This window comes from Manis javanica, chromosome 2 (genome assembly GCF_040802235.1).
Source record: "Manis javanica isolate MJ-LG chromosome 2, MJ_LKY, whole genome shotgun sequence".
Classification (NCBI taxonomy): Eukaryota; Metazoa; Chordata; class Mammalia; order Pholidota; family Manidae; genus Manis; species Manis javanica.
Window position 1 is genome coordinate 34,615,133 of NC_133157.1, and position 25,634 is coordinate 34,640,766.

A 25,634-nucleotide genomic window follows, 5' to 3' on the forward strand; every position below is an offset into this window, starting at 1 on the left:
TCAATTAGTTAATTTATTTTTAGAGTAATATCTTGAGGACAAATGGGACTAATTATTTAAGTATTTATGGCTTTTTTAAGATAGAACTTAAATAATAAAATTAATGAATAGAAAATTGACTGAGTGATTGTGTATATTTTTAATCCAGATCTTATTAGAACAGAAAAGAATTGGGCTTTCCTACCATATAAGTTAATCCAGTCTATGTATTTCTTATCCTTGGACAGATTTGCAGTTATCATGGAAGCTGTCTAAATAATGCGGGAACAAACTTCTGTCTCTTCAGTCTCTCTTTTCTGTATGCTTCTAAGTAAACACTCTTGCATTCTCTTCTGATTATACTGTTAGCTCTATATGTATTCTGAAAACATACTTCTGAAAAACTTGCAATGAATGAAAAATAACCCTTTTAAAGCTGAACGCAGCAAGACTGTACCTGTAGGGTTTAAAGTACTATCTGAAACCATTGAAGCAATTTATGAAAAGAAGTATGACAAAATAGCAAAAACTGTATTTTTTTTTAACAAGTGAAAAAGAAAAGGCAGTGAATCCAAACTACCCCTGGCAATAGACATTTGTACAGAGCGTACAGTGGCTTCTTGACCTGCAACTTCTGATGTTACCACCCTGCTTATAGGAAAATGGGTTGGGTAAGGCCACTCAGGACATGCAGCCTTGTATTCAGAATATTAATAAGTAGTAGCCCTAATAAAAATGTTATCAAAGTTAAAAACACATGTTAAATTCGTAATAAAGAAACACAACAGCAAATGCAGAACTTTACAACACAAGACAAAATGATACCTTCGTGAAAAGGGTTGTGTGGGAGGGCTGAAGCTGCTGAGTTCTGGAGACAAGGGCAGAGAATGTCAGAAGTTGCACATCGAGAAGCAACAGATTTCATGTTTAGTCTTTTCCATCCAGTTTCCACCAATAAGAAAACGCAATAGCCAAAAGACATAAACCTCAGAAGGTGAAATAGTGTCTCAGGAAGTCCTGATCCCGCTGACCACAGTAAAACAACCATTATTGTTACTTCTTGCTCTCTTACTTATGTTAGCTGTACCTTAAAGTAAGAAGCTTCTTTAATTCATTAATATTGCTGATAATTCATTAGAAACACTAGTTAGAAATTGGGAAGATTCACATTTTTCTAATGCATTGAAATATTTTGGGTTTTAAAACAATGAATTATTGTGTCTGTTATTTAAAGTTATTTATATATTTTGCTTGAGGCAGCATGTACCTTTGTAAAATTTTAAGCTTGCTGAATTACTTAAATTCAGCAGGACTTGTTTTTCTGTAAATTCATATGATTTGATCCTAATTTGGATGCTTTCTTAGGATTTTAGTTTTTCTTTATCATTTTTAAAAGCATAGGCTTTGGGGTCTTGCTTTTTAGAATTTGCTTCTTCCTCCTTTAAGATTCTTAACTAATGAAGCAATGTGGTTTGGTTTTCTTTAAACAGGTGATGATGTAAAACCTAAAGATTACATTGTTGCACTACAGCACCCTGTGACCACTGATATTAAGCATTCCATAAAAATGTTTGAATTAACATTGGATGCCCTTATCTCATTTAACAAGCGGACACTAGTTCTGTTTCCAAATATTGATGCAGGTAACTGAACTTGAAAATGAAATTATGCCACCTATCTTTCCAGTTTTATGTTTCTAGTATGTCTTCTTTTGACTGCCCTTCCTGTCTTACTCATCTTATCATTGAAGGCCACTTTATTCTGAAATACATTTCAATTTTCAAAGGATCACCAATTTTGTAGTGGATAGTACAGGTTGTAAGGTTTTTGCAAAGTTTAGTAGAAACTTAATAGGAAAGAAATACTATACAGTTATCCAGTAACTATTGTGTACATTTGAAACCAACATAATATTGTACATCAACTTTATTACAATTAAAAAGTAAAAAATTTATCTAATCTGTACTCTAGTTTCATGTTTAACCTCTTCTCTTTAGTTTCCACCAACCAGAAAATGCAATGGCCAAGAGGCATAAACCTTAGAAGGTGAGAGTGTCTTTACGAAAGTTAACAATCTCACTGACAATAAAACAGCCATTATTATTTCTTGTTCTCTTGTTTATTTATGTTAGCTGTGTTAAGGTAATCTTGAGCTTAAGCAGTTCAGATCTTGAATTTCCAACCACTTGATCCTCAAGCCTGACCTAGTTGAGCACCTACTTGTGGATGGTATTGTAGGCTTTGGTGCTAGTGAGACCTTACCCAGGTGACTGGGGATATGAGATATCAATAAGAAATGCCAGAGCAGGGCTTGGCACTGAGGAGCTTTCAAATACTGGTACTTTTTAGCTGACACCACTCACTGCTGAGTAATTCAGCATTTTTTGTTAAAGGAGGCAGGACCCTTCTTTGCAATGCCAAGATGTCACCATCTTACTCTGAAAATTTCCCTCTTTTAGTGTCTCTTGAATAACCTTTTCTCTTGGAGGAAATAAAGGGTGTTAGTTGGTAAAAAAAATTAAGAACTCCCAACACAGATTTCATCCAGGTAATGTATCACTATTTCAAAACCCTTAATAATTATTCTTTCCTAATCCTAAATTTTCCTAAATTTAATTTTGTGTGAATTTTATAATGTAATTATGTGTCTGTCTTACTAAGTATTCATTGCCAATGATACTGTTTGTAATATACTTTTCTGATTGTATGCACTTTAGAATGAGAGATATTTTTCCCCTGTGACAATAAAGGGTTCCAGGAATGCCTAAATCATGTCTGCCACTTGCCTCTCTTCCTCACAGGGTTTTCGATAAAGTATACACAAGACATAATAGGGAAATAAGGGAGAGCCAAGGCATCTCTTTATCTTTATCCGGCATGGTACGCACTTTCCCCGATGTAAACAGCGTAAGTGCCTGAGGTTTAGGCTTCAGGCTAAAGAAAAGCCTTCAGTGAGCCCAAATCTGAATCTTGGAATGGTAGCACCTTCTGCATACCATGTAGTACAGTAATTATAGGTGATGACTGGCGTGTGCTGGCAGGATTGGATATAGAGAGAAGTGGCCGGGCCTCCTCTAAGGAGTTAGACCCTGCATCTATTACCTACCTTGCTACATAGAGAAAGTTAAAAAAGAGACACAACGCATGCATGCCCAGCCTCTACATCAGTGGCTCCTGCCCACTGGTGAACATGATGTGGTTGCTTTCCTGCCATCTAACCAATCAGAGTAGCAACTTTGCCTCCTTTGGTAGGTGGTAGCTTTGGGTGAGTAGACAGGCATCAAATATTGTCTTCCCTTCTACACCTGTAACATTGTTTAAAAATCATGCATTTCAAATAAAATACCAGCCACAGTATCAGAATTTATCTACATTTTCTTAGAGCTTCCTCCCTGTAAAGTGGATCTGACATACATTGAGCTATATGATTAAGTGTAAATGTGAGCACAGCTGAGGCAGAGGCTCTCTGATCAGCTTGGGATGAGGAGGCCAAGACATTTCCATTTAGGAACTTCCAGCTTTTGAGACAAAGACTGCTGGCTTCTCTTGAGCCTCTTAATTGTTGTTTAAGGTAAAGACTTTCCCTGGGGTGTTAATAAAGGGAATTTACTTTGCTGAATGCTGTTTGAAAAAGTCCCAGCTGCTGCTGTTTAAAGTTCTTAGATGAACTGAAGCAGAGAGCTGACCAGACATTTTAGATACTCATCATGAAGAGATCAGTGAGTTTTCATAGGGAGATTTCTAAGTGGGGTATGTTTCTTTATATCATAAACCATTTAACATTGGTTCTTTTCATTTTCAAAGGGAGCAAAGAGATGGTTCGAGTGATGCGGAAGAAGGGCATTGAGCATCATCCCAATTTCCGTGCAGTTAAACACGTTCCGTTTGACCAGTTTATACAGTTGGTTGCCCACGCTGGTTGTATGATTGGGAACAGCAGTTGTGGGGTACGAGAAGTTGGAGCTTTTGGAACACCTGTGATCAACCTAGGAACACGTCAGATTGGAAGAGAAACAGGTATTTACCTTTGCTTATATGTCAACTGACTAGGCTTGATACATACATAGGAATTACTAGAAGGTATGCATGTGTCAGTACTGGCATATATTTTTATGAAGAAGTGAATGAAGGAGGTTAATGACCAGTTGTAGCTTAAAATCTATAAATAGCACACAGTGATTACCAAATTGTTTTAGGGCTCTAACTTACATGTTTATTGTCTTTGTAATATCAGAAACTAAGAGTTTCATAGTTAATTATGGTCTTTGATGGCTGTGTTTAAGAGAGAATGTTATTGAATATGTTCTAGGTATATGAATGCTAGTCTTTCATTTTCTGGACCCAGTAGAATCTCTTTAATCAGTACTTTTTCATTTCTAATTGAAATATAGTTGTAAAATGTTATATTATTTCAGGTGTACAACATAGTGATCTGAAAGTTACATACATTACTAAATACCACAATAAGTATAGTTGCCATATGTCACCATACAAAGATATTACAATATTACTGCCTAGTCAGTACCTCAGAGCATGGCAATTCTAAGTAAGATGCCCCCTTAATAACTACATGTAAGTAGGATCATTATTAATAAATTTGCTGACTGAGCTAAATCTTATTACCAACATCAGTTCAAGTTCTAATACTACACATGCAAATATATTGCTGTAGCTGATGGAAAAATGAATATAGTTTATGTAAAAAGAACTGGACTAGAATAAAGATGAGTTCCAGTTCTGTTCTTTCTCCATCCTCCATAATTGCTACCCTATTTTCTATTATATTCAAATATTCTTCCCCTTTTATTACCAACATATTACTTTGCTCCCCACTTTGCAGAGAAAATAGAAGTCATCAGGTAGAAATTCTTTCAATTTCATCAATTCATTCATTAAGAAAATATTTAATAAGCACTTACTATGTCCTAGGCACTGGCATTTGGCAGTAAACTAGACTAACAAGAGCTAAGATTTTGTGTAAGTTCTATTCTAGTGAGAGGGGAGATAGATGATAGAAAAGAAAAATACCAGGATTTCTGTGTACTGTGCTATAAGACGAAGTAACATGATGGACTACAGTAGATTGGATAAGGAAGGTCTCTGTGAGGAGATCATGGATTCTTGTTATTCAAATCTTTAAGCTGAGATTTGAATAACAAGAATCTATGAGTATCAGGGAGAAGAGGGAACAGCCAGTATGAAGACCCTAAGATAGGAGTAAGCTTGATGTATTTGAGAAACAGAAGGGCCAATGCAGATGTCAAATAGTGGGCGAGAGGAAGTGACGCACAGTGGTGCTAGTGAAGGAAGCTGACCTTTGTAAGGCAAGGTGAATAGTCTAGAATTTTTTGTAACGATGAGAAAGCTGTTTGTGGGAGAGGATGACACCATATGACTTGACGTTTTGGAAAGATCACTCCAACTGCCATGTGGAGGGAAAGTAGTGGAACAGGAGGGGAAGCAGGGAGACCAGTGAAGAGGTTATTTCAGTGCATGTGAGAGGTTACTGTGGCAGGCTGCGTGGTAGTATCAGAGATGGAGGAAAGTTTGATTTGGGGTTTGTTGCGGTACTTGCTGATGCTTGGATGTGAGTGATGAAAGGAAGAAGGCAGTCAACAATAGTTATTAGGTTTTGGATTGAGCAGTAGGGGTACTCTTTCTTGACCTGGGGACACTGAGGAGGAATAGATTTGGGAGGAGTGGAATTAAGAGTTCTGTCATGGACATATTGAGATGCCTATTAGATATTAATGTGGAGATGGCAGGTAAGAAGCTAGATAGTTCCAGAGAGAGTTTGACTTGGAGATAAAAATTTGAGAATGACTGGCATACAGATGGTGTTTAGTTAGCCTATCAGTTTGGCTGCTGTAACAGAGAGACCTGCGATAATAGTGTCTTAAGTAAGTTAGATTTCCTTTGTTTCTCACTGGTAGGGGCAGTTCCACACTCATCAGAGACTTAACTTCCATCTTCTTGATGGTTGTCCAGTTCTTCCTGGAAAGGGGAAGGTGTCCTTCCTTTTAAAAGTACAGCCTGGAAGTTGCAAGTATCTCTTCACACATCCCAATGGCATGTAGTCTAGCTGCAGGGGAAGCTGAAGAGTAAGTACGTAGTCTTTAGCTGGGTGATCAAATGCCCAGCTAAAAATTCTGTTACTAATACAGAGAAAGGATATTGAGGATAATGGAGCAGTCTACCAGAGGTGGTATTTAAAACCAAGAGACTAAATGAGATTCCCTAGGGAGAGCATGTAAATAGGGAAGAGAATGGAGCCCAGGACCAACCTCTGGAGCCCTTCACCATTTAGAGTTCTGGTGAGGAGGGAAGGCCAGCAAGGAGGACTAGAAAGGAACTGCCAGTGAGGTCAGAGGAAAACCAGGAGGGTGGTATCATTAAAGCCTAGAAAACGAAGTATTTCAAGGAGCTGGTGTTGGATGCTGCTGAGAATTTAAGATGTGAACAGAGAATTAAACTGATTTGGCAATGTGGTCTTTTGTCAAAAGTAGTCCCTGCACTTTCTGCCACCATACTTACATCAACACATACCCACCCATCCTTTTCTTACCTTCTTTAGATTGGCAGGCATGGGGTTTTCCTGCCTGTCCACTGCTCAGCTTTCTACCTGTGTTAGTCTAAGTCCCCACCCTTCCTGCCTTCTCAGGGACCTACCAGTCATCCTTTTCTACCATGTATCTTTAGCTTTCTCACCATTTAAAATGTTTAGGTCTCTCATATCTTAAAAATAAAACAATATAAATTACCTCTTCCTTGACCCCATGCCTCTCTCCAGCCACCACCCTCTGCTATTCTCTTCTCAGCCAAGTCTATTGAAAAAATATAGCCATTTTCACTGTATTTACTCCCTCACATTGGTCAGAAAAATGTATGGGAAAAAGTGACTGTCTGAAGATTTGACTGGCTAATTGACTATTTGGCCAACCTGGCCTGTCAGCTGATTTACCAAGTTGGCTGAGTAGATGGAAGGCACGGCAAAGTGGAAGAATGGACATGCTAGATGACTAGATGGGTGGTAAGTGGGTGTTACATCAATCTACCTTATTTATTTCCATAAAGAAACAAAAACTTGATTTATTGTCTTTGAGAATAAAGGACCCTAGTGTCCTTAAATATTCAGTATATGGAAGTCTTGCTGAGTGCATATAAAGTAGAAAAGCTGGTGTTTCTCTAACAGAAGAAGACTCATTTGAAGTTCCCTGAATTTCAGGGTTAATTATGAGCACAATACACTGCTAACTTCTTTATTCTTTGAATATTCCCACTTCTGAATCATTGCATTGTGTCACTGGATTTACCTAGGGGAGAATGTCTTGCATGTCCGGGATGCTGATACCCAAGACAAAATACTGCAAGCGCTGCACTTGCAGTTTGGTAAACAGTATCCTTGGTGAGTACACATCCTTCTAAAAAAGGGATTTAAAGGGGGTGCTGCCTTTAGGACCATTTTCAAGCTGTGACCATTGTTTAGTCATCCTAGCAGAGCTCTCATTCTGTGTCCCTTGGGGTCTCTAGCTGCTGGTGAGACAGGGCTTGCTAAGATAACCCTTATTCCAATGGAGAATGACGTTTTTGTTTCAGTTAATTAGTATATAGCACTTCCACTAGGAAATAACTTCCTTAGCTTACTAAATATTAGAAAGTACTAAAGCTGATTCTCTTTAAAAATAGTTTAGGTCACGGAAGATGACTGGTTAGCCAGACGGGTAAGATTCCTCAAGGGAGGAACAACCTAAGACAGGCACAGTTGCAGGGGGGGCCATCAGGTGAGAAATTGGGGATCAACAGTGGTGAGGTTTAGAACCTCACCCCCCCTGTTTTGAGAGAAATCTTCCGCATCCGTGGATGTTTTAATGCCCCTGTCTAGCTTGGATTAACACATAGTCTACAGGCACACACCTGATCATCTACATTTGCTCTCTTATAACACTAAACTATGTTTTCTACCTTTATCTTGCATCCACCTACCACTTCAGTATTTTATTAAAAATAAAAAAAATAATAATAATAAAGGGAGAAATGTGGGATCCACATATAAATCAAGTATAAAAATCAAACAAATATTCATATTTGACCTGATTGTTTATAGTTCATAATGTGTGATCAAAACCGAAAGTTTCTGTGATGACTGTCCTTGTACTGTTCACAATGTAAGAATTTATTCACTATGTAAGAATTTGTTCACCATGTAAGAACTTGTTTGTTATGCTTCAGACGATTGGAGACTGATGAGAATTAGGCTTGGGGTGGATTAATGATTGTGCATTGAGCATTGAGTCCCCTATACAGAATTTTATTGTTGTTAACAACCATTTGATCAATAAATATGAGAGATGCCCTCTCAAAAAAAAAAAAAATAGTTTAGGTCAGCATTTTAATTAATTTAGATTGACCTCCTTTCCATTCCAAAATAACAAGATTTTCCTGGATTTGAATGATTTTACTGAAAATACCTCTTCCCCCAGGATGTAAAGATTAAAGAAGCAACAAGTAAATAAACAAATAAATTCACGGCCCCAAACTATGTTATATTCTGAAATTGGTTTAACAAATATAATTCTTCCTTGATGACTGAAGTATGTTGTTAATGTAGCTCAGGCTGGAAATAGTTGTATTTCAAACAATGGAATTAGGCATTGCATTGGTAATGTGTAGGTACTTAGCCACTATGTTGCTGAGGAGATCCAGATATTATTTTGAGAAAGGCACAAACTATTACCTAAAGTCTCAGATTCCATTAATATCATGTCCTCAATATCATTTAACATGTATGAGAGAAGCACTTAATTGACTTTTGGGATATTGCAGTTCAAAGATTTATGGGGATGGAAATGCTGTTCCAAGGATTTTGAAGTTTCTCAAATCTATTGATCTTCAAGAGCCACTACAAAAGAAATTCTGCTTTCCTCCTGTGAAGGAGAATATCTCTCAAGATATTGACCATATTCTTGAAACTCTAAGTGCCTTGGCAGTTGATCTTGGTGGGACAAATCTCCGAGTTGCAATAGTCAGCATGAAGGTAAAATAACTACTGATGTCTTAACTTTATATTCTGTATGAATAAGTGATTTTGAAAAGTATGGTTGGAAGGTAAGACTAGAAACATACATGAGAACTTACAATCATTTACACACAGTACTGACTTTTGGATCCACTGCAGTGTTTGTCTCTGTGTTGTATTAACCATTAACATCTCAAAAAGTAAAATTCTCAGGAAATCCAAGTTGGTAAACTTGAGTGGACTATGGGAGATTCACTAGGCCCCACTGAGGGCTTATGCTACCCAGGAGACCTGAGATTCTATACTTGGTAACAACTTGGAGAATGGAGTAAGCTGATTACTGTCACCACCCAGAGGGCAGTATCAGCAAATGGTGAGGGGGATTGCAATCCTCTAGAATATGACTTTAGTTGAGGACAGCATACTTTCAATCCCTTAACCCTCACCACTGTGTTGACAGGTTGAGAGAGCTTTCAGAAAAACATGAAATTGTCCATGTTAAAAATGATCTCCAATGACTTAACACAGAAGAATGAACCTACCAGGAAAACCTTTGAAATACTGTAGATGTATAAAATTTCAGAAGTCCATGAGAAATAGCAAGGATTTTAAACACAAGTTGGTTAGGTCCAATAAAGTAAAGCAAAAGAAAACATGATTTCTCAAGAGAAGGCAGACAGGCTCTTTAAAAACTATTAATGGAAGAATATAAAGTAACAAAGATGTCAACACCCTTTTTAGTGGTGAAATTCTAGAAACATTCCTATTAAAATAAAGAAGGAAAGAAGGATGTTTTTCTGCAATATTATTTAACATAATTCTGTAAGTTATGAAGGGAATAAAGCAAGGAACAAACAGCAAAAAGGAGATTGTGGACAGGGAAAAACAAAATATTATTTATAGGCAGTATGAATAAACCAACAAGCTAAAGAGTTAAGATAATTGAATAAAATGTGTAGATATAATAATTAATATGTAAATACCAGTAACTCTGCTTAAATAATTGATTTTCCCTCTAGGGTGCCTGGCTCCCACCCCAGACTAAGTAAATTTGAATCTCTGCGGGTGGGGGCCAAGGCATCAATACTTGCTCAAAGCTGCCCAGGTAGTTCTGTTGTACAGTGAAGGCCGAGAAGCACACTTTTGGTTTATTTTTAATGACAATCATTAATGACATCTTTAACCCTCGTAAATAGATAAAATCCATTAACAAAAGAATGGAAAAAGATACCATATTCAGAATGACAAAAACTTTGTAATCTAAACCAGAAAACTATGTGATCTGTATAAAGAAAATTATAAAACTTTATTGTAAAACATAAAGGCTTGAATGTCCTGGATGGGAATGTTGAGTATTTTTTAAATGTCAGCACTTTCTTTTCAAATTGAATTAAAAGTTTAACATAATTCTAGTCAACATTTCAGTGGGATTTTAACAGCATTATTCAGAAATTTACTTAAAATAATGCACAAGTGAGAAGAGCAAAGAAACATTTTAAAAACAAGATATACCACAAAGTGCAGTAATGTAAACACCACGGTCTCATACCACTACTGACTACAGTTAAAAGAGATGATTAATGCTTAACTACTTAGGATATTTATTTACTTGCCTTAGTAATAAAGCGAGGAAATTTTATCAGTGTGAAAGTGTGAAATAAATACAACCTTTTAATGAAGATTTGGATTAGCAACATTCACCTTACACTTAAGAGAGGGGCCCATCTGGTTGGCTGTGCTATATGCCAGGATGGCTTCCCCAGAAACTACTTCTTAGTGAGTCCCACGGCTGACCCAAGCCAGACAAGTAGCCCCTTCCTGCACTGTCATCTAAATCTGCAGTACTGTCCTATAGCAAAGTCTGATTTATAATGAAAAAGGTCAAAAGAGTCACTGTATACTCCTTAGCTACTAAGACCAGGAAGACAGGTCTTGCTTTTTTCTCTTTCAGGGTGAAATAGTTAAGAAGTATACTCAGTTCAATCCTAAAACCTATGAAGACAGGATTAATTTAATCCTACAGATGTGTGTAGAAGCTGCAGCAGAAGCTGTAAAACTGAATTGCAGAATTTTGGGAGTAGGTGAGACTATGAATTACTTATCCAAGAAATGTTCATTTTAATGTACAGAATGCATGAGTTCTACATGCTTCCTTGAATATCAAGTCACTGCCTGCCCTGTGTGTAGATGGTTCCAGGTCCTGTCTGGGCCCCAGGCATGGGGACTTCCTGGGATACCAACATGCATTATGTGAAAAGCATTGATGGTACTGTAAATCTGTGAGGAACTATAGATTCAGCTCAGAATTGCTAGACATTTCATTGCAGTCCTTGGTAATGTTTGTCTTAGATCTTGGGTGAATTAATTTATGTTCGAAACCCAGTAAGTTGACACACTTTTCTAAGACTGCTTAATCAGAATTACTCTGGTTTGTGGTGGAGCCCAGGTATTTCTACGGGTGGCCGTGTAAATCCTCAGGAAGGAATTGTGCTGCATTCAACCAAATTGATTCAAGAATGGAACTCGGTGGACCTCAGGACCCCCCTGTCAGATACTTTGCATCTCCCAGTGTGGGTGGACAATGATGGCAACTGTGCTGCCCTGGCTGAAAGGAAATTTGGCCAAGGAAAAGGCCTGGAAAATTTTGTGACACTTATCACTGGCACAGGTAAGGGGAGTAAGAGAAGGTTGTTGTGCTTTAGGAGCTACAATGTGTGTGGGGCCATGCCTTGCACACACAGCCAGGCAGTTTATAACTCTGCCAGAGTCTTCACTTCCTCCTTCAGTAGAGAATGAGGGTGAGCCACACATGAGAACATAGGGCCTTGGCTCTTTTCTGAGTATGTTCCCTGCCCTGGGCATGTATGTGGCCTTTTAAATTCCCAGGAACTTGTCAGAACTTTCAAAGACCTGATCCCCCAAAGATTCTCATTCCCTTTCCTCCTATGTTTTTGGTTACTATATTGTTTGCCCCAACTGTTACCCATTGTCTTAGGCAGCAGAGACTCATAAATATATTTGCCTTTAAATGTTTTTGACAACTATCGCCTGGGTAGCACCTTCTGAGGTAGATGGGACCAAAGCAAGCCCTTTGAGCAGGTCCTCCAGGAGCCACCAAGTGGGTCAGAACAGCCAACCAGAGTTTTGAAAATAAGGTTACTCCTGCTCACTCCAGTACTGCTGTCTGTCCTGGGGATGTGGGCTGCTATTCAAGACCACTGCCAAGCTTGGGAGTGGTGTGGGTGGTGGGTGCAGAAAATGCCAGAAATCTCTCTTACTAAATGTTTTTTTCCTTTAAGCATTCCTAATTGTTGCAAACTCTTAGTTTCCAGAGTTCCAAAAACATAGATTCTGACAGTTTCTGCTTGTTTATTAACTACTCTATTAGAAGGATGGGCTTTTGTTTGGAGTTCCCAACTCTGCCATGATTGCTGATGTCCCCAATTTATATTTCAAATAAGGAAATAGACTGAGCTAGTAAGTGGTCAAGCCACCATTTGATCCCAGATATGTCTAACTTCAAAACCTGTGTGCTCCTAAACTGTATACTTTACTGCCTCCCCTTTAATAAGCTACTGCTCTTCTTTTCTTAGTCTTGGGCATAGTTTTAGCAAGCTTGGTATCATTTCCAAGCTCATGGCAGATAATAAACTGCAAATTGAGCATGAAGAGTGGGTGCCACAAGAAGTAATAGATGGCAGGACATTGAAAAGCAGAACTTTTTTGTGCTTTACTCCTTAATAACTCCTAAACTACATAGCAAAAGAGAGTCATTGATAGTCATGATTACTGAATCATAAATTTTTAGACATGGTGGGATTAAGAAGAGGTAGATCATATTTCATATTCTTTGTTTGGGAAAGCAGGTGGTGTGTGATATGTTTTGGAAAACCTATTCTATCTTTGTTCCCCCAAAAGGAGCCAACACAAGGATTTCGGTGTGTGTATTCAATTGTGGAGGTGATCCTGAGAGGCAAGAGTGAGGAAGTGGGAGAGCAGAACAGAGGAGGAAAGCCAGTGGAGGCAGCCTTGTGGGAGGTGCCGTGAGGGCAGTGGGGGCTGACGCCTGCCAGCACCTCTCAGGCCTGCAGAGTACCACCCAGAGTTGCCCACTTAAATCTGCTCAAACCTGTCTTGCCTTGATTGAGGACAGCATCTGGGCCCTGTGCTTGCATGGCTCACTAGGCCTTTACTGTAAACGGAGGCCCTGGTGAGGAGGCAGGCAGTGTGTGCTGGGGGTGGTAGGCTGTCACTGCAAGGTGAGGCGGGCCGGCATGGAGCTGTCTGCCACAGCTGTGTTTGGAATCAGTGAGCCAAGCAGATGCAACAGGGCATGTAACAGGCTAAAAATATTCCCTCTGGAATGCTTCCAGGTGAAGTTTTGGGACTTAACTAAATTTCAGTTATCTAGAAAGTAGGCATCACACAGGGCCTCACATTCCAAAGCTCTGCCGAGCAGATGACCGTTTCTGTTTCAGGTGGAGAGCCACTTCTGTGCCTATTGTCTCATTACAGGAATTGGCGGGGGGATCATCCATCAACATGAATTGATCCATGGAAGCTCCTTCTGTGCCGCAGAACTTGGCCACCTTGTTGTGTCTCTGGGTGGGCCTGATTGTTCCTGTGGAAGCCATGGGTGTATTGAAGCGTATGCCTCTGGAATGGCCTTGCAGAGGGAAGCAAAAAAACTACATGATGGTTAGTTTCTTTCTCCTGAGAATTAAAGAGCCTGATGGTAGACAAGTACTTCAAAGTAGCTATTCCAGAGAGCTGAACACTGAAGCTACTAGAATTTTTAAGCTTTTCATTTGCTAGAGGAAAAGTGGGGCTCCCTCACACCAAAGCTCCAAAGCCTTCTTGGTCCTGCCCCACAGTAATGCCCCTCTTCAGCAGGGGAGGCGGACGGGTTTGGAGCTCCAGCATTGCAGGGAAAATTTCTTTCATTTTTGTTTTCTCAGCTGTTCACACTGGGTGGGTAGTTAATACACATTTTAATGAAGAATTACATGGATGAACATATTACAGTTTTTGAACTCTGAGTGTCTATTTGAATTACAGCTGTTTCTAGACATGTTATGAAAGTCGGTATGGTTTCCAGTCTAATGCAAGAGGGAGCCAGTGTCATAATACGGCTTGCCAAGTGCAGGGGGAATGGTGGCCCAGCATTGTCAGCGCACACAGGAGGAACAGCAGTGTCCCTTCCGGGTCCTCCACGCATGGAGGGGAGCGTGAGGTGCCATCCTGGGGGCTTGAGAGTCAGAGGATAGATTAGGGAGGCAAGTTTGGAAGAGCAGGGGAGTGCTTCCCGGCGAGTGCTGTGCAAAGGGCCTGGCAGGGTAGCGTGGAGCAGGGAGGCCGCCAGGACCAGCAGCTGCTGAAGAACCCGCTGAAAAACTAGGAGAAACACACGGTCAGATCTGAATTTTAGATTCTTCACTACACTAACATTTTACTTTCTGAGGGAAATGGTAGTTTACAGAGGATGACTCGTAGGTGGGACAGTTCTAGCATGACTCCACAGTTTTCTGGCCGGACAGCTCAGGGTTGGGGCTCTGAGGCGGAAGAAGTTTTGGCAGGAGTTGATGGTTGGGGACCCGATGGGTTCCCAGGCGGAGGTGCGTGGGGGGCAGCTGGTGACAGGGCTCTGGTGCTCAGGAGAGAGGACTGGACTCATGGGGATTTGGGGATCCCCAGCACTGAGGTGGGAGTTAGACCTAAGAATGAGATGTGGGGAGAGGCAAGAGTCCAGGATGGAATCCCGTGACATGTCGGCACTTGAGGGGCAGGGAGGTAGTCACGGAGGTCAGAGGAGAGTGTCTGAGGGGAGTAGTTGGTAGCGACAAGTGCTGCTTATGAGAAGATCTGAGAGGCCCGCCAGCTTTGGCCATGAGGACATCCTCTGAAGCCCTGAAAACTGTTTGTTTTTCAACCTCCTTTTCATTAGCACTCCCATAAACAGCCTGTTCAGACATTTTTCCTAATCATCCCACCCCATGAAACACTAATGCCACATATATATTATGAATTATCTGTATGAAGAGTAAGACTTTTTTCTGCTCCGAAGAACCAGATTTTGCCCCCGGGGGTCGGGGGCAAATGTGTATCTTTTAAGAGTTAAGTCAGTGGGAGCAGAAGTCTGACAGCACTGAGAGGGAAGAAGCGCTTGGGGACGTGGAGTTGTGAGCATGTCCTGAGGCAAAGCGGAGTGCGAGAATGGGAGTGACACTGAGAAGGCAGGAGAGGAAGGGTGTTTGAGTCCCCACAATACGCCCAGAAGAGGAGGGGGAGAGGTGAGCTGCAAAGCCCCAGCAGAGAAGGGCCTGAGAGGGAAGGAGGAGCAGATGCGCACCGAAACCGATGTCTAGCTGGGGGGCTGAAAATTCAGGAAATTCCTGCCCGGTGGTGTTCTCACCGGTGAGGTCGGAAGCACAGAGGTCTCTCGGCAGTCGGGCGGAGGGTCGGGGGAGAATGTGAGGCGGTGAAAGCTTAGAAGAGCCAAGGGGGAGAGGCAGGGAGCTGGCCAGGCCTAAGGTGCACCAGAGCCCAAGTGTACTAGCAGGTGCAGTGGCAGGGGGCCTGTGTTGGTGAGGGGCAGTAAAGACAAGGGCTGTACACGACAGAAATACCTACCGTCTGGTCAGCACTGAACAAAATACTTCATGTCCATTATGTCATTGGATCCCTGAAATAGTCCAGCAAGGGTAGTGATTATCACCCTGACTTTATAGAGAAAAGAAACGTACAGAGGTGAAGTGACAGGGACAGGGTCATGCAGTGAGGAGTGGCAGAGCTGGCACCTGGACCCTGGTCTGTGTCTGTTCTTTAGGTGCTGTGACTTCCTGCCATAGAATGTGGGGTGCTGGCAAGTCATGTGCCATTGTATCTGGGATGGATAAGGAGGGAGATGAAGGCAGAGTCGTCTAATAATTGGGGGTAAGAAAACCACACAAGGACAGTTTCATATGGAAGTGAGAAGGAAGAAGCTAGAGGGGTGGGTATGCGGCTGTCAGAGTTGAGGATTTTCTAGTTAGAGAAGTTCTGGGTGATGTTTAACCGGCAGCAAGAGGGCAGCAAGGGTCTCTGGGGCAGTGTATGTGGGTGTTTGTGAATGATACCAATTTTGCAAACGTGAAAAGAAAGTGTCTTCCCACTTGAGGGCTTGCTGCCTGTAAGCACAGTGGGTAAGCGTGGCCCCCCACCAGGCTGCCCTAACCCTGATCCTTCTCACTTCACAAACAGAAGACTTGCTCTTGGTGGAAGGGATGTCAGTGCCGAAAGACGAAGCTGTGGGTGCAGTCCATCTCATCCAGGCTGCCAAACTTGGCAACGCGAAGGCCCAGAGCATCCTGAGAACAGGTGAGTGAGCGGTTCCAGGCAGCTCTGCTGCGGTGGCGGCCCACAGACACCCTCAGGCCTGGGGCTCTGGAATGTGTCTGCAGAGGTATTTTTCCTGCTTACTGAGAGGAAAAGGGAATTGCATTCTAGGTATTTAGCACATTGCCTTTTTAAACATATTTTTAAATTTTTGTTTTACAACTATGAAGAAACTACTTGTTCATTTTATAGGAAATTTATAGAAATGTTGGAGAGTAAGAAAAAGTATCACTTCAGAGTTTTACTGTTCAGAGATATCAACCATTAACATTTCTTTCCAGTCTTTATTTTACATGGTTGAGACCATATAGTACATAGAATTTTGTACCCAGTTTTCATTCCAAAGCATCATGTGATAATTTCTCATACTAAGAATCAATCACAAACAGCTTTAAAAGTACTGCTTCTGTTAGGCAGTGTGAATGTCCTATTCCTGGCTCCTGGCTCTTTCTATCTTCCTCTGGCATTCTGATCAGCTCTGGCCCTGAAACTTACTTTCATTTTTCTTTTCCTGTAGCTGGAACAGCTTTGGGTCTTGGGATTGTGAACATCCTCCACACTATAAATCCCTCCCTTGTGATCCTCTCCGGAGTCCTAGCCAGTCACTATGTCCACATCGTCAAAGACGTCATCCGCCAGCAAGCCCTGTCCTCAGTTCAGGATGTGGATGTGGTGGTTTCGGATTTGGTGGACCCCGCCCTGCTCGGTGCTGCCAGCATGGTTCTGGACTACACCACTCGCAGGATCTGCTAGGCCTCTCAGGTGTGGATGTGGCCCGAGACTCGAGAGCCCCTTAGTGGAATCAGGTGGTCTTTTAGATGAGCATTTCTTAAAAAAGCAAATTAGGTATTTAAATTTGTTATTTGGCAGGTGACTTAGGCAGTTATGTTTTTGCTATTTAGTCTCCTTGTCCTCATTTTTGTAGATGCCATCCTCTCTGGGGTCTTTTCAGCACAAATCCTGTAAGTACCAGTCACAATTTCTTTGTGCCAAAAGGAGCTATGCTAGTAAATAAGGAAGCCTTAAGACTCTGTTTTCTAGGTGTACCCGCAGGCCTTGCTTGGGATGTGACCTTGACTCTGGAGTTTGAGTTACTAATCCTCCTCAGACCCTATAACTCAGACTGTGGAAAGGAATCCAGTCAGCAAACAGAAGGAAATCTGACTATGAAAAGCCTAAGTAAACTTAAAAAAAAGCAGCTTTATTGAAGTATTTTTTAAGTACACAATTTGATAAACTTTGACATATGTATATACCTGTGAAACCATTACCACAGTCAAGACATTGGACTTAATCTGTCACCCCCAAATACTTGTTTAAAGATGTCATAACACTCACAGAACCTTGATCAACTTTAGGGATCTGAATTACTATGGCCTTATGACCTTGTCCTTATCTTCTTGAGGACAGCTGAGAAGCCACTAAGATTTATAGCCTCTGAAAGGAGATTAACCATGCCAAAAAAATCTTTGCTACTGACAAGCAGACGCCTCTCCCTTCAATAGCTTTCATACTAAGTGGAGTATGACCCTGGGGTGTCTACTTTCACTGCTGTTGAGATACAAAGGCCAAGGTTCTTGCTGTCAATTTCAACCTGGAAGAATAGCCACCATTTATTAAGTGCCTACTGTGTCAGGCTCTGAACTAGGTGTTTCATATACATTATTTTAAATTCTTATTACCTGTAAGATAGCTGTTTTGATTCCCATTTTATAAAAGCCCACACTAAGTCTTAGTGTGTTGAAGTGACATGACTAAAGCTATGTGGCCAGTGAGTCTTAGAGACAAGGTTTGATCACAGGTCCCTTTATGCTTTTTCTAAGCCACACAATCTCTCAAGAGCCAAAACTTTGAAAATGCAAATATTTTCCAATTTCCTCCAGGCTACCTAAAGCTTTATTTAAAAAATGCCATTAGCAAGTGACTTGATTTGTCCCCTCAGCAGTGAATTCAATCAAATATTCTTTTATGCTGTGGAACTTCTGCCAGTCAGTATTTGGTCCAGACAGGCTTTTATGGGTACTTTAGGATGATCTAAAAAGGCAATATGCATATTTTTCAGATTATTATTTTAGGAAATCAAAGGTTTCTACAGCCTATTGATTGAGTGTTAGCATATAAAATAATCATTTTCTAGTTAGGGAAGTTCTGGGTGATGTTTAACCGGCCGCAAGAGGGCAGCAAAGGTCTCTGCAGGCGTTTGTGAATGATACAAATTTTGCAAATGTGAAAAGGAAACGTCTTCCCACTTGGGGGCTTGCTGCTTGTAAGCACAGTGGGTAAGTGTAGCCCCCCACCAGGATGCCCTAACCCTGACCCTTCTCACTTCACAGAGACTTTACTGCATTTGGATTTCTTCCTTCCTGGTGGGTTAAGATGAAGACAGTTGGGTTGGTTCCTAGAACTCTACCAGCCCTGAAATAATAATCTCCAGGTCCTGCTTATTGTCGAAAAATTCCACAGGTGATTCACAGGAAGGAAGCTAGTTGGCTCGGCCATCAGTGGCGTGAGATGGATGGTTCACTGTATTAGTTCCTTGGTAAAATCTATAACCACTTTATACACCAGATAATTGCATTGCTGTCAAGTTTCATACAGGATAATTGAAGAGTGGTACTGAATGTAAAACAAAATCTTAAGTTTTTAATAAATTCATGCAAAGGGTAATATATTCCAATATAATTGTTAGCTGTAGTTAAGTAATCACATATTAATTTATTTTAATGTAAATATTTTTGTTACTGTTCTAGGCCAAATTCTAAAGAAAAAATAAATGTATTTCCTTGTGGAAATCCTAACTTTGGTATTTTGTTTTGTTCTTAATCTCTAGCTAAAAGCATTTCCCCTCCCAGAAGATATTTATATTGTTGTTTATATTGTTGCACTGCTTTTTGAAGGTGATGTAACTTCTTTAAGGCATCAATACTGATTTCTTAGCAAAATAAATCTTAATAAAAAGAAAGCAGTTAGAACTTTTTAAAAATAAATTATGAAATGATCACCATAGAAAATCTAGTTAACATCCATCACCATATAGCTACAGAATTTTCTTTCCTTGTGATGAGAACTTTTAAGATTTAGTTTCATTGCAACTTTAAAACGGACAATACAATATTATTAACTAGTCACCATGCAATATGTTGCATCCCCATGACTTACTTTATAACTGGAAGTTTGTACTTTTCCACTCCCTTTATCCATTTCACTTGCTCCCACCTCTGGCAACCACCAGTCTATTCTCGGTATCTATGAGCTTGGTTTTTGGTTTAGACTTCACATGTAAGTGGGGTAAATTGGTATTTGTCATTCTCATTCTGTCCAATTTATTTCACTTATTGCTTTTGAGGTCCATCCATTTGTTTGCAAATGACATTTCACTTTTCTATGTGTGAATAATATTCCTGTGTGTGTATGTGTGTGTGTGAATACTATTCCATTTCCTTTATCCATTAACCCATTGGTGGACATTTAGGTTGCTTCCATGCCTTGGCTATTTTAAGTAATGCTGCAGTGACCATGGGGTTATGTGTATTTTTTTGTTACTGTTTTCATTTCCTTTGGATACATGCCCCAAAGTGGATCAGTGGATCATATGGCAGTTCTATTTTTAATTTTTTGAGGAACTTCCAATAGTGCTTTCCATAGTTGGTGCACCAATTTATATTCCCACCAGCAGGGCACAAAGGGTTCCCTTTTCTGTACATCTTCACTAACATTTTTTATTTTTTGTCTTTTTGATAATGGCCATTCTAACAGGCATGAAATGGTATCTCATTATGGCTTAGATTTGTATTTCCTGGGTGATTAGGGATGTTGAGCATCTTTTACATGTACCAGTTGGCTCTCTCTCATCTTTGGAATAATGTATATTCAGATCCTCTGCCTTTTAATTGGATCGTTCAGTTTTTGCCTTTGGGTATGACTCGTTTATATATTTTTGGATATTAATTCCTTATCAGATATATATGATTTACAAGTATTTTCTCCTATTAACTAGGTTGCCTTTTTATGGTTCTCTTTGCTGTACAGCTTTTTGGTTTGATGTAGTCCTGTTTATTTTTGCTTTCATTGCCTTTGCTTTTGATGTCAAATCCAAAAATCATCACTAAGAGATCAGTATCAAGGGGTTTCCTGTTTTTGTCTTCTAGGAGTTTTATGGTTTGACATCTTGAATTCAAGTCTTTAATCCATTTAGTTAATTCATATATGTAAGATAGTGGTCCATTTTCATTCTTTCACATGTGGCTGTCCAGTTTTCCCAGCACCACTTACTGAAGAGATTATCCTTTCCAAAACTATATTCTTGGCTCCTTTGTTGTAAACTGATCATACATGTGTATGCTTCTTTCTGGGTTGTATGTCTGTTCTTATTCCAATAATGTACTGTTTTGATTACTATAGCTTTGTAATATAGTTTGAAATCAGGGAGTGTGATGCCTTCAGCTTTATTATTCTTTTTTTTTTGTTTTTGAGAGGGCATCTCTCATATTTATTGATCAAATGGTTGTTAACAACAATAAAATTCTGTATAGGGGACTCAATGCTCAATGCACAATCATTAATCCACCCCAAGCCTAATTCTCGTCATTCTCCAATCTTCTGAAGCATAACAAACAAGTTCTTACATGGTGAACAAATTCTTACATAGTGAATAAATTCTTACATGGTGAACAGTACAAGGGCAGTCATCACAGAAAATTTCAGTTTTGATCACACATTATGAACTATAAACAATCAGGACAAATATGAATATTCGTTTGATTTTTATACTTGATTTATATGTGAATCCCACATTTCTCCATTATTATTATTATTATTTTTAAAAAAATGCTGAAGTGGTAGATAGATGCAAGATAAAGGTAGAAAACATAGTTTAGTGCTGTAAGAGAGCAAATGTAGATGATCAGGTGTGTGCCTGTAGACTAAGTGTTAATCCAAGCTAGACAAGGGCAACAAAACATCCACAGGTGCAGAATTCTCTCAAAACAGGGGGGTGAGGTTCTAAGCCTCACCTCTGTTGATCCCCAATTTCTCACCTGATGGCCCCCCTGCGACTGTGCCTGTCTTAGGTTGTTCCTCCCTTGAGGAATCTTACCCATCTCTGGCTAACCAGTCATCTTCCGGGGCCATACAGGGAGATGTAAAGTTGATAAGTGAGAGAGAAGCCATATTGTTTGAAAAGGTTAGCTTTTTACTTCTTTGCAGATTTATGCCCTGTGACTTCTATGCCCAGCATTTGTCTTGAGGTATCTTTCCCACTTGGACGGATTATGATACTTGGTAAATTAGATATGAGGCACGAATTCTATTTAAGGGTTGTAATTAGGAAGGAAGAAGAAAAGCTATAGGAGTAGCAGATGGAAGATAACATGGGAAGACTGATTATTACTTTGACATATCTTCTTGTAGAGTAACTTATGCATGTATAGGTTTTAAACTACTAATTAAATTGCACGCACACATTAACATAATAGGAATACAGTTACATGACCAAAGCAGACCTATAATTACCAGCCATCTCCAGTGAAACAAAGAAAACCAGTTAGGCACCCTAGGCATTGTGAAAACTTATCTATGATATGGTGGCTATTGTCCAACTGAACTTGAACAGTCTGAGAGAAATCAGACAAATTAAAACAACCCATTCCTGGGAACTGTTCACATCCCATATGTTTTTTTAACAATAGATAGTCTGTAGTTGTAAGATTTTGGAGCGCTACAACTTGCACTTCTCCTAATTCTTGGTTGAGTTCCAACAGTATAGATCCAGTCAAATTTGTTGTTTTACTGTATGCACAGGCCAGCTTAGATATCTCCTTCTTCATTCCAATGGCAAGTCCAGGAACCGGTGGGATGAATGCAGCTACAACTGCAGCATCACCTGGATCTTTGTTGAGGTTTTTTGATGATCATCTTCTGGTATGACTCTTCCAGAGAGTCCTGATGTTGGTCGTTCTTCTTCATATCGTATCTTAGTTCATTTTCTGGGTAGCCAAATTAGGCTTTGATCCTCTGTATAAACACAAACAGACTCTTTGCCCACACTTTGATATGCCCTTTATACCATTGTGTAGAACTCATTGGAGGTCACCACACAGGAACTGCCTTTTTTTTTTTTTAAGAGAAAGGAGTATTATCAGAAAAATGTACCTCCATAGCTGATCATCTGACACCCTTTTAAGTGATCAAAATTAAGGATATTTAAAGCATGCATTAATCGTTGATTTACAGTTAGTTTTATCCTATCAGGGAGTGTTCCCCCTTTTCTTTCTTTTTTTTTTTTTTATCATTAATCTACACATACATGAAGAATATGTTTACTAGGCTCTCCCGTATACCAGGTCCCCACTATAAACCACTTTACAGTCACTGTCCATCAGCATAGCAAAATGTTGTAGAATCACTACTTGTCTTCTCTGTGTTGTACAGCCCTCCCTTCTCCCTTCCCCCCAATGCATGCTAATCTTGGTACCCACCTTCTTCTTCCACCCCCTTTATCCCTCCCTACCCACCCATCCTCCCCAGTCCCTTTCCCTTTGGTACCTATTAGTCCATTCTTGGGTTCTGTGATTCTGCCGCTGTTTTGTTTCTTCAGTTTTTCCTTTGTTCTTATACTCCACAGATGAGTGAAATCACTTGGTATTTCTCTTTCTCCGCTTGGCTTATTTCACTGAGCATAATACCCTCCAGCTCCATCCATGTTGCTGCAAATGGTAGGATTTGCCCTCTTCTTATGGCTGAGTAGTATTCCATTGTGTATATGTACCACATCTTCTTTATCCATTCATCTACTGATGGACATTTAGGTTTCTTCCAATTCTTAGCTATTGTAAATAGTGCTGCGATAAACATAGGGGTGCATCTGTCTTTCTCAAACTTGACTGCTACATTCTTAGGGTAAATTCCTAGGAGTGGAATTCCTGGGTCAAATGGTAAGTCTGTTTTGAGCATTTTGATGAACCTCCATACTGCTTTCCACAATGGTTGAACTAATTTACATTCCCACCAGCAGTGTAGGAGGGTTCCCCTTTCTCCACAGCCTCGCCAACATTTGTTGTTGTTTGTCTTTTGGATGGCAGCTATCCTTACTGGTGTGAGGTGATACCTCACTGTAGTTTTAATTTGCATTTCTCTGATAATTAGCGATGTGGAGCATCTTTTCATGTGTCTGTTGGCCATCTCTATTTCTTTTTTGGAGAACTGTCTGTTCAGTTCTTCTGCCCATTTTTTAATTGGATTATTTGTTTTTTGTTTGTTGAGGCGTGTGAGCTCCTTATATTTTTTGGACGTCAAGCCTTTATCGGATCTGTCATTTACAAATACATTCTCCCATACTGTAGGATTCCTTTTTGTTCTATTGATGGTATCTTTTGCTGTACAGAAGCTTTTCAGCTTAATATAGTCCCACTTGTTCATTTTTGCTCTTGTTTTCCTTGCCCGGGGAGATATGTTCAAGAAGAGGTCACTCATATTTATGTCTAAGAGGTTTTTGCCTATGTTTTCTTCTAAGAGTTTTATGGTTTCATGACTTACATTCAGGTCTTTGATCCATTTTGAATTTACTTTTGAGTATGGGGTTAGACAGTGGTCCAGTTTCATTCTCCTACATGTAGCTGTCCAGTTTTGCCAACACCATCTGTTGAAGAGACTGTCATTTCGCCACTGTATGTCCATGGCTCCTTTATCAAATATTAATTGACCATATATGTTTGGGTTAATGTCTGGAGTCTCTAATCTGTTCCACTGGTCTGTGGCTCTTGTTTTTGTGCCAGTACCAAATTGTCTTGATTACTATGGCTTTGTAGTAGAGCTCGAAGTTGGGGAGTGAGATCCCCCCTACTTTATTCTTCTTTCTCAGGATTGCTTTGGCTATTCAGGGTCTTTGGTGTTTCCATATGAATTTTTGAATTATTTGTTCCAGTACATTGAAGAATGTTGCTGGTAATTTGATAGGGATTGCATCAAATCTGTATATTGCTTTGGGCACGATGGCCATTTTGGCGATATTAATTCTTCCTAGCCAGGAGCATGCGATGAGTTTCCATTTGTTAGTGTCCCCTTTAATTTCTCTTAAGAGTGACTTGTAGTTTTCAGGGTATAGGTCTTTCACTTCTTTGGTTAGGTTTATTCCTAGGTATTTTATTCTTTTTGATGCAACTGTGAATGGAATTGTTTTCCTGATTTCTCTTTCTATTGGTTCATTGTTAGTGTATAGGAAAGCTACAGATTTCTGTGTTAATTTTGTATCCTGCAACTTTGCTGTATTCCGATATCAGCTCTAGTAGTTTTGGAGTGGAGTCTTTAGGGTTTTTTTATGTACAATATCATATCATCTGCAAATAGTGACAGTTTAACTTCTTGTTTACCAATCTGGATTCCTTGTATTTCTTTGTTTTGTCTGATTGCCATGGCTAGGACCTCCAGTACTACGTTAAATAACAGTGGGGAGAGTGGGCCTCCCTGTCTAGTTCCTGATCTCAGAGGAAAAGCTTTCAGTTTCTCGCTGTTCAGTATATTGTTGGCTGTGGGTTTATCATATATGGCCTTTATTATGTTGAGGTACTTGCCCTCTATTTCCATTTTGCTGAGAGTTTTTATCATGAATGGATGTTGAATTTTATCAAATGCTTTTTCAGCATCTATGGAGATGATCATGTGGTTTTTGTCTTTCTTTTTGTTGATGTGATGGATGATGTTGATGGATTTTCGAATGTTGTACCATCCTTGCATCCCTGGGATGAATCCCACTTGGTCATGGTGTATGATCCTTTTGATATGCTGTTGAATTCTGTTTGCTAATATTTTATTGAGTATTTTTGCGTCTACATTCATCAGGGATATTGGTCTGTAGTTTTCTTTTTTGGTGGGGTCTTTGCCTGGTTTTGGTATTAGGGTGATGTTGGCTTCATAGAATGAATTTGGGAGTATTCCCTCCTCTTCTATTTTTTGGAAAACTTCAAGGAGAATGAGTATTATGTCTTCTCTGTGTGTCTGATAAAACTCCGAGGTAAATCTGTCCGGCCCGGGGGTTTTGTTCTTGGGTAGTTTTTTGATTACCGTTTCAATTTCTTTGCTCATAATTGGTTTGTTTAACTTTTGTGTTTCTTCCTTGGTCAGTCTTGGGAGGTTGTATTTTTCTAGGAAGTTGTCCATTTATTCTAGGTTTTCCAGCTTGTTGGCATATAGGTTTTCATACTAGTCTTTAATAATTCTTTGTATTTCTGGTCTGTCATGATTTTTCCATTCTCATTTCTGAATTTGTGTT

At 39.8% G+C, this 25,634-nt stretch overlaps 1 protein-coding gene and 1 long non-coding RNA gene across 8 annotated transcripts in view; one reads left to right on the plus strand and one right to left on the minus strand.

The window, feature by feature from the left end:
* Positions 1-19,167, plus strand: part of GNE (glucosamine (UDP-N-acetyl)-2-epimerase/N-acetylmannosamine kinase) — a 54,191-nt gene extending 35,024 nt beyond the window's left edge. For 4 of the 7 annotated variants that reach the window (XM_073227535.1, XM_073227519.1, XM_073227536.1 and 1 more), the window contains exons 4-12: positions 1,470-1,622; positions 3,784-3,996; positions 7,297-7,384; positions 8,803-9,013; positions 10,947-11,076; positions 11,442-11,663; positions 13,511-13,693; positions 16,235-16,351; positions 16,887-19,167. In XM_073227535.1, coding sequence (XP_073083636.1) covers positions 1,470-1,622; positions 3,784-3,996; positions 7,297-7,384; positions 8,803-9,013; positions 10,947-11,076; positions 11,442-11,663; positions 13,511-13,693; positions 16,235-16,351; positions 16,887-17,122 — 1,553 coding nt within the window. In that variant the 3' untranslated portion in view covers positions 17,123-19,167. The remainder of the gene's footprint in view (positions 1-1,469; positions 1,623-3,783; positions 3,997-7,296; positions 7,385-8,802; positions 9,014-10,946; positions 11,077-11,441; positions 11,664-13,510; positions 13,694-16,234; positions 16,352-16,886) is intronic. The other 3 variants (XM_073227531.1, XM_073227523.1, XM_073227526.1) reach the window with 3 other exon arrangements.
* On the minus strand, positions 13,687-16,338 carry LOC140847388 (uncharacterized). Its single transcript, XR_012127369.1, has 3 exons — positions 16,224-16,338; positions 15,626-15,677; positions 13,687-14,389 (listed from the first exon to the last, which is right to left on the minus strand). It is a non-coding gene; the product is annotated as an uncharacterized lncRNA (long non-coding RNA).
* Positions 19,168-25,634: the final 6,467 nt, after the last annotated feature.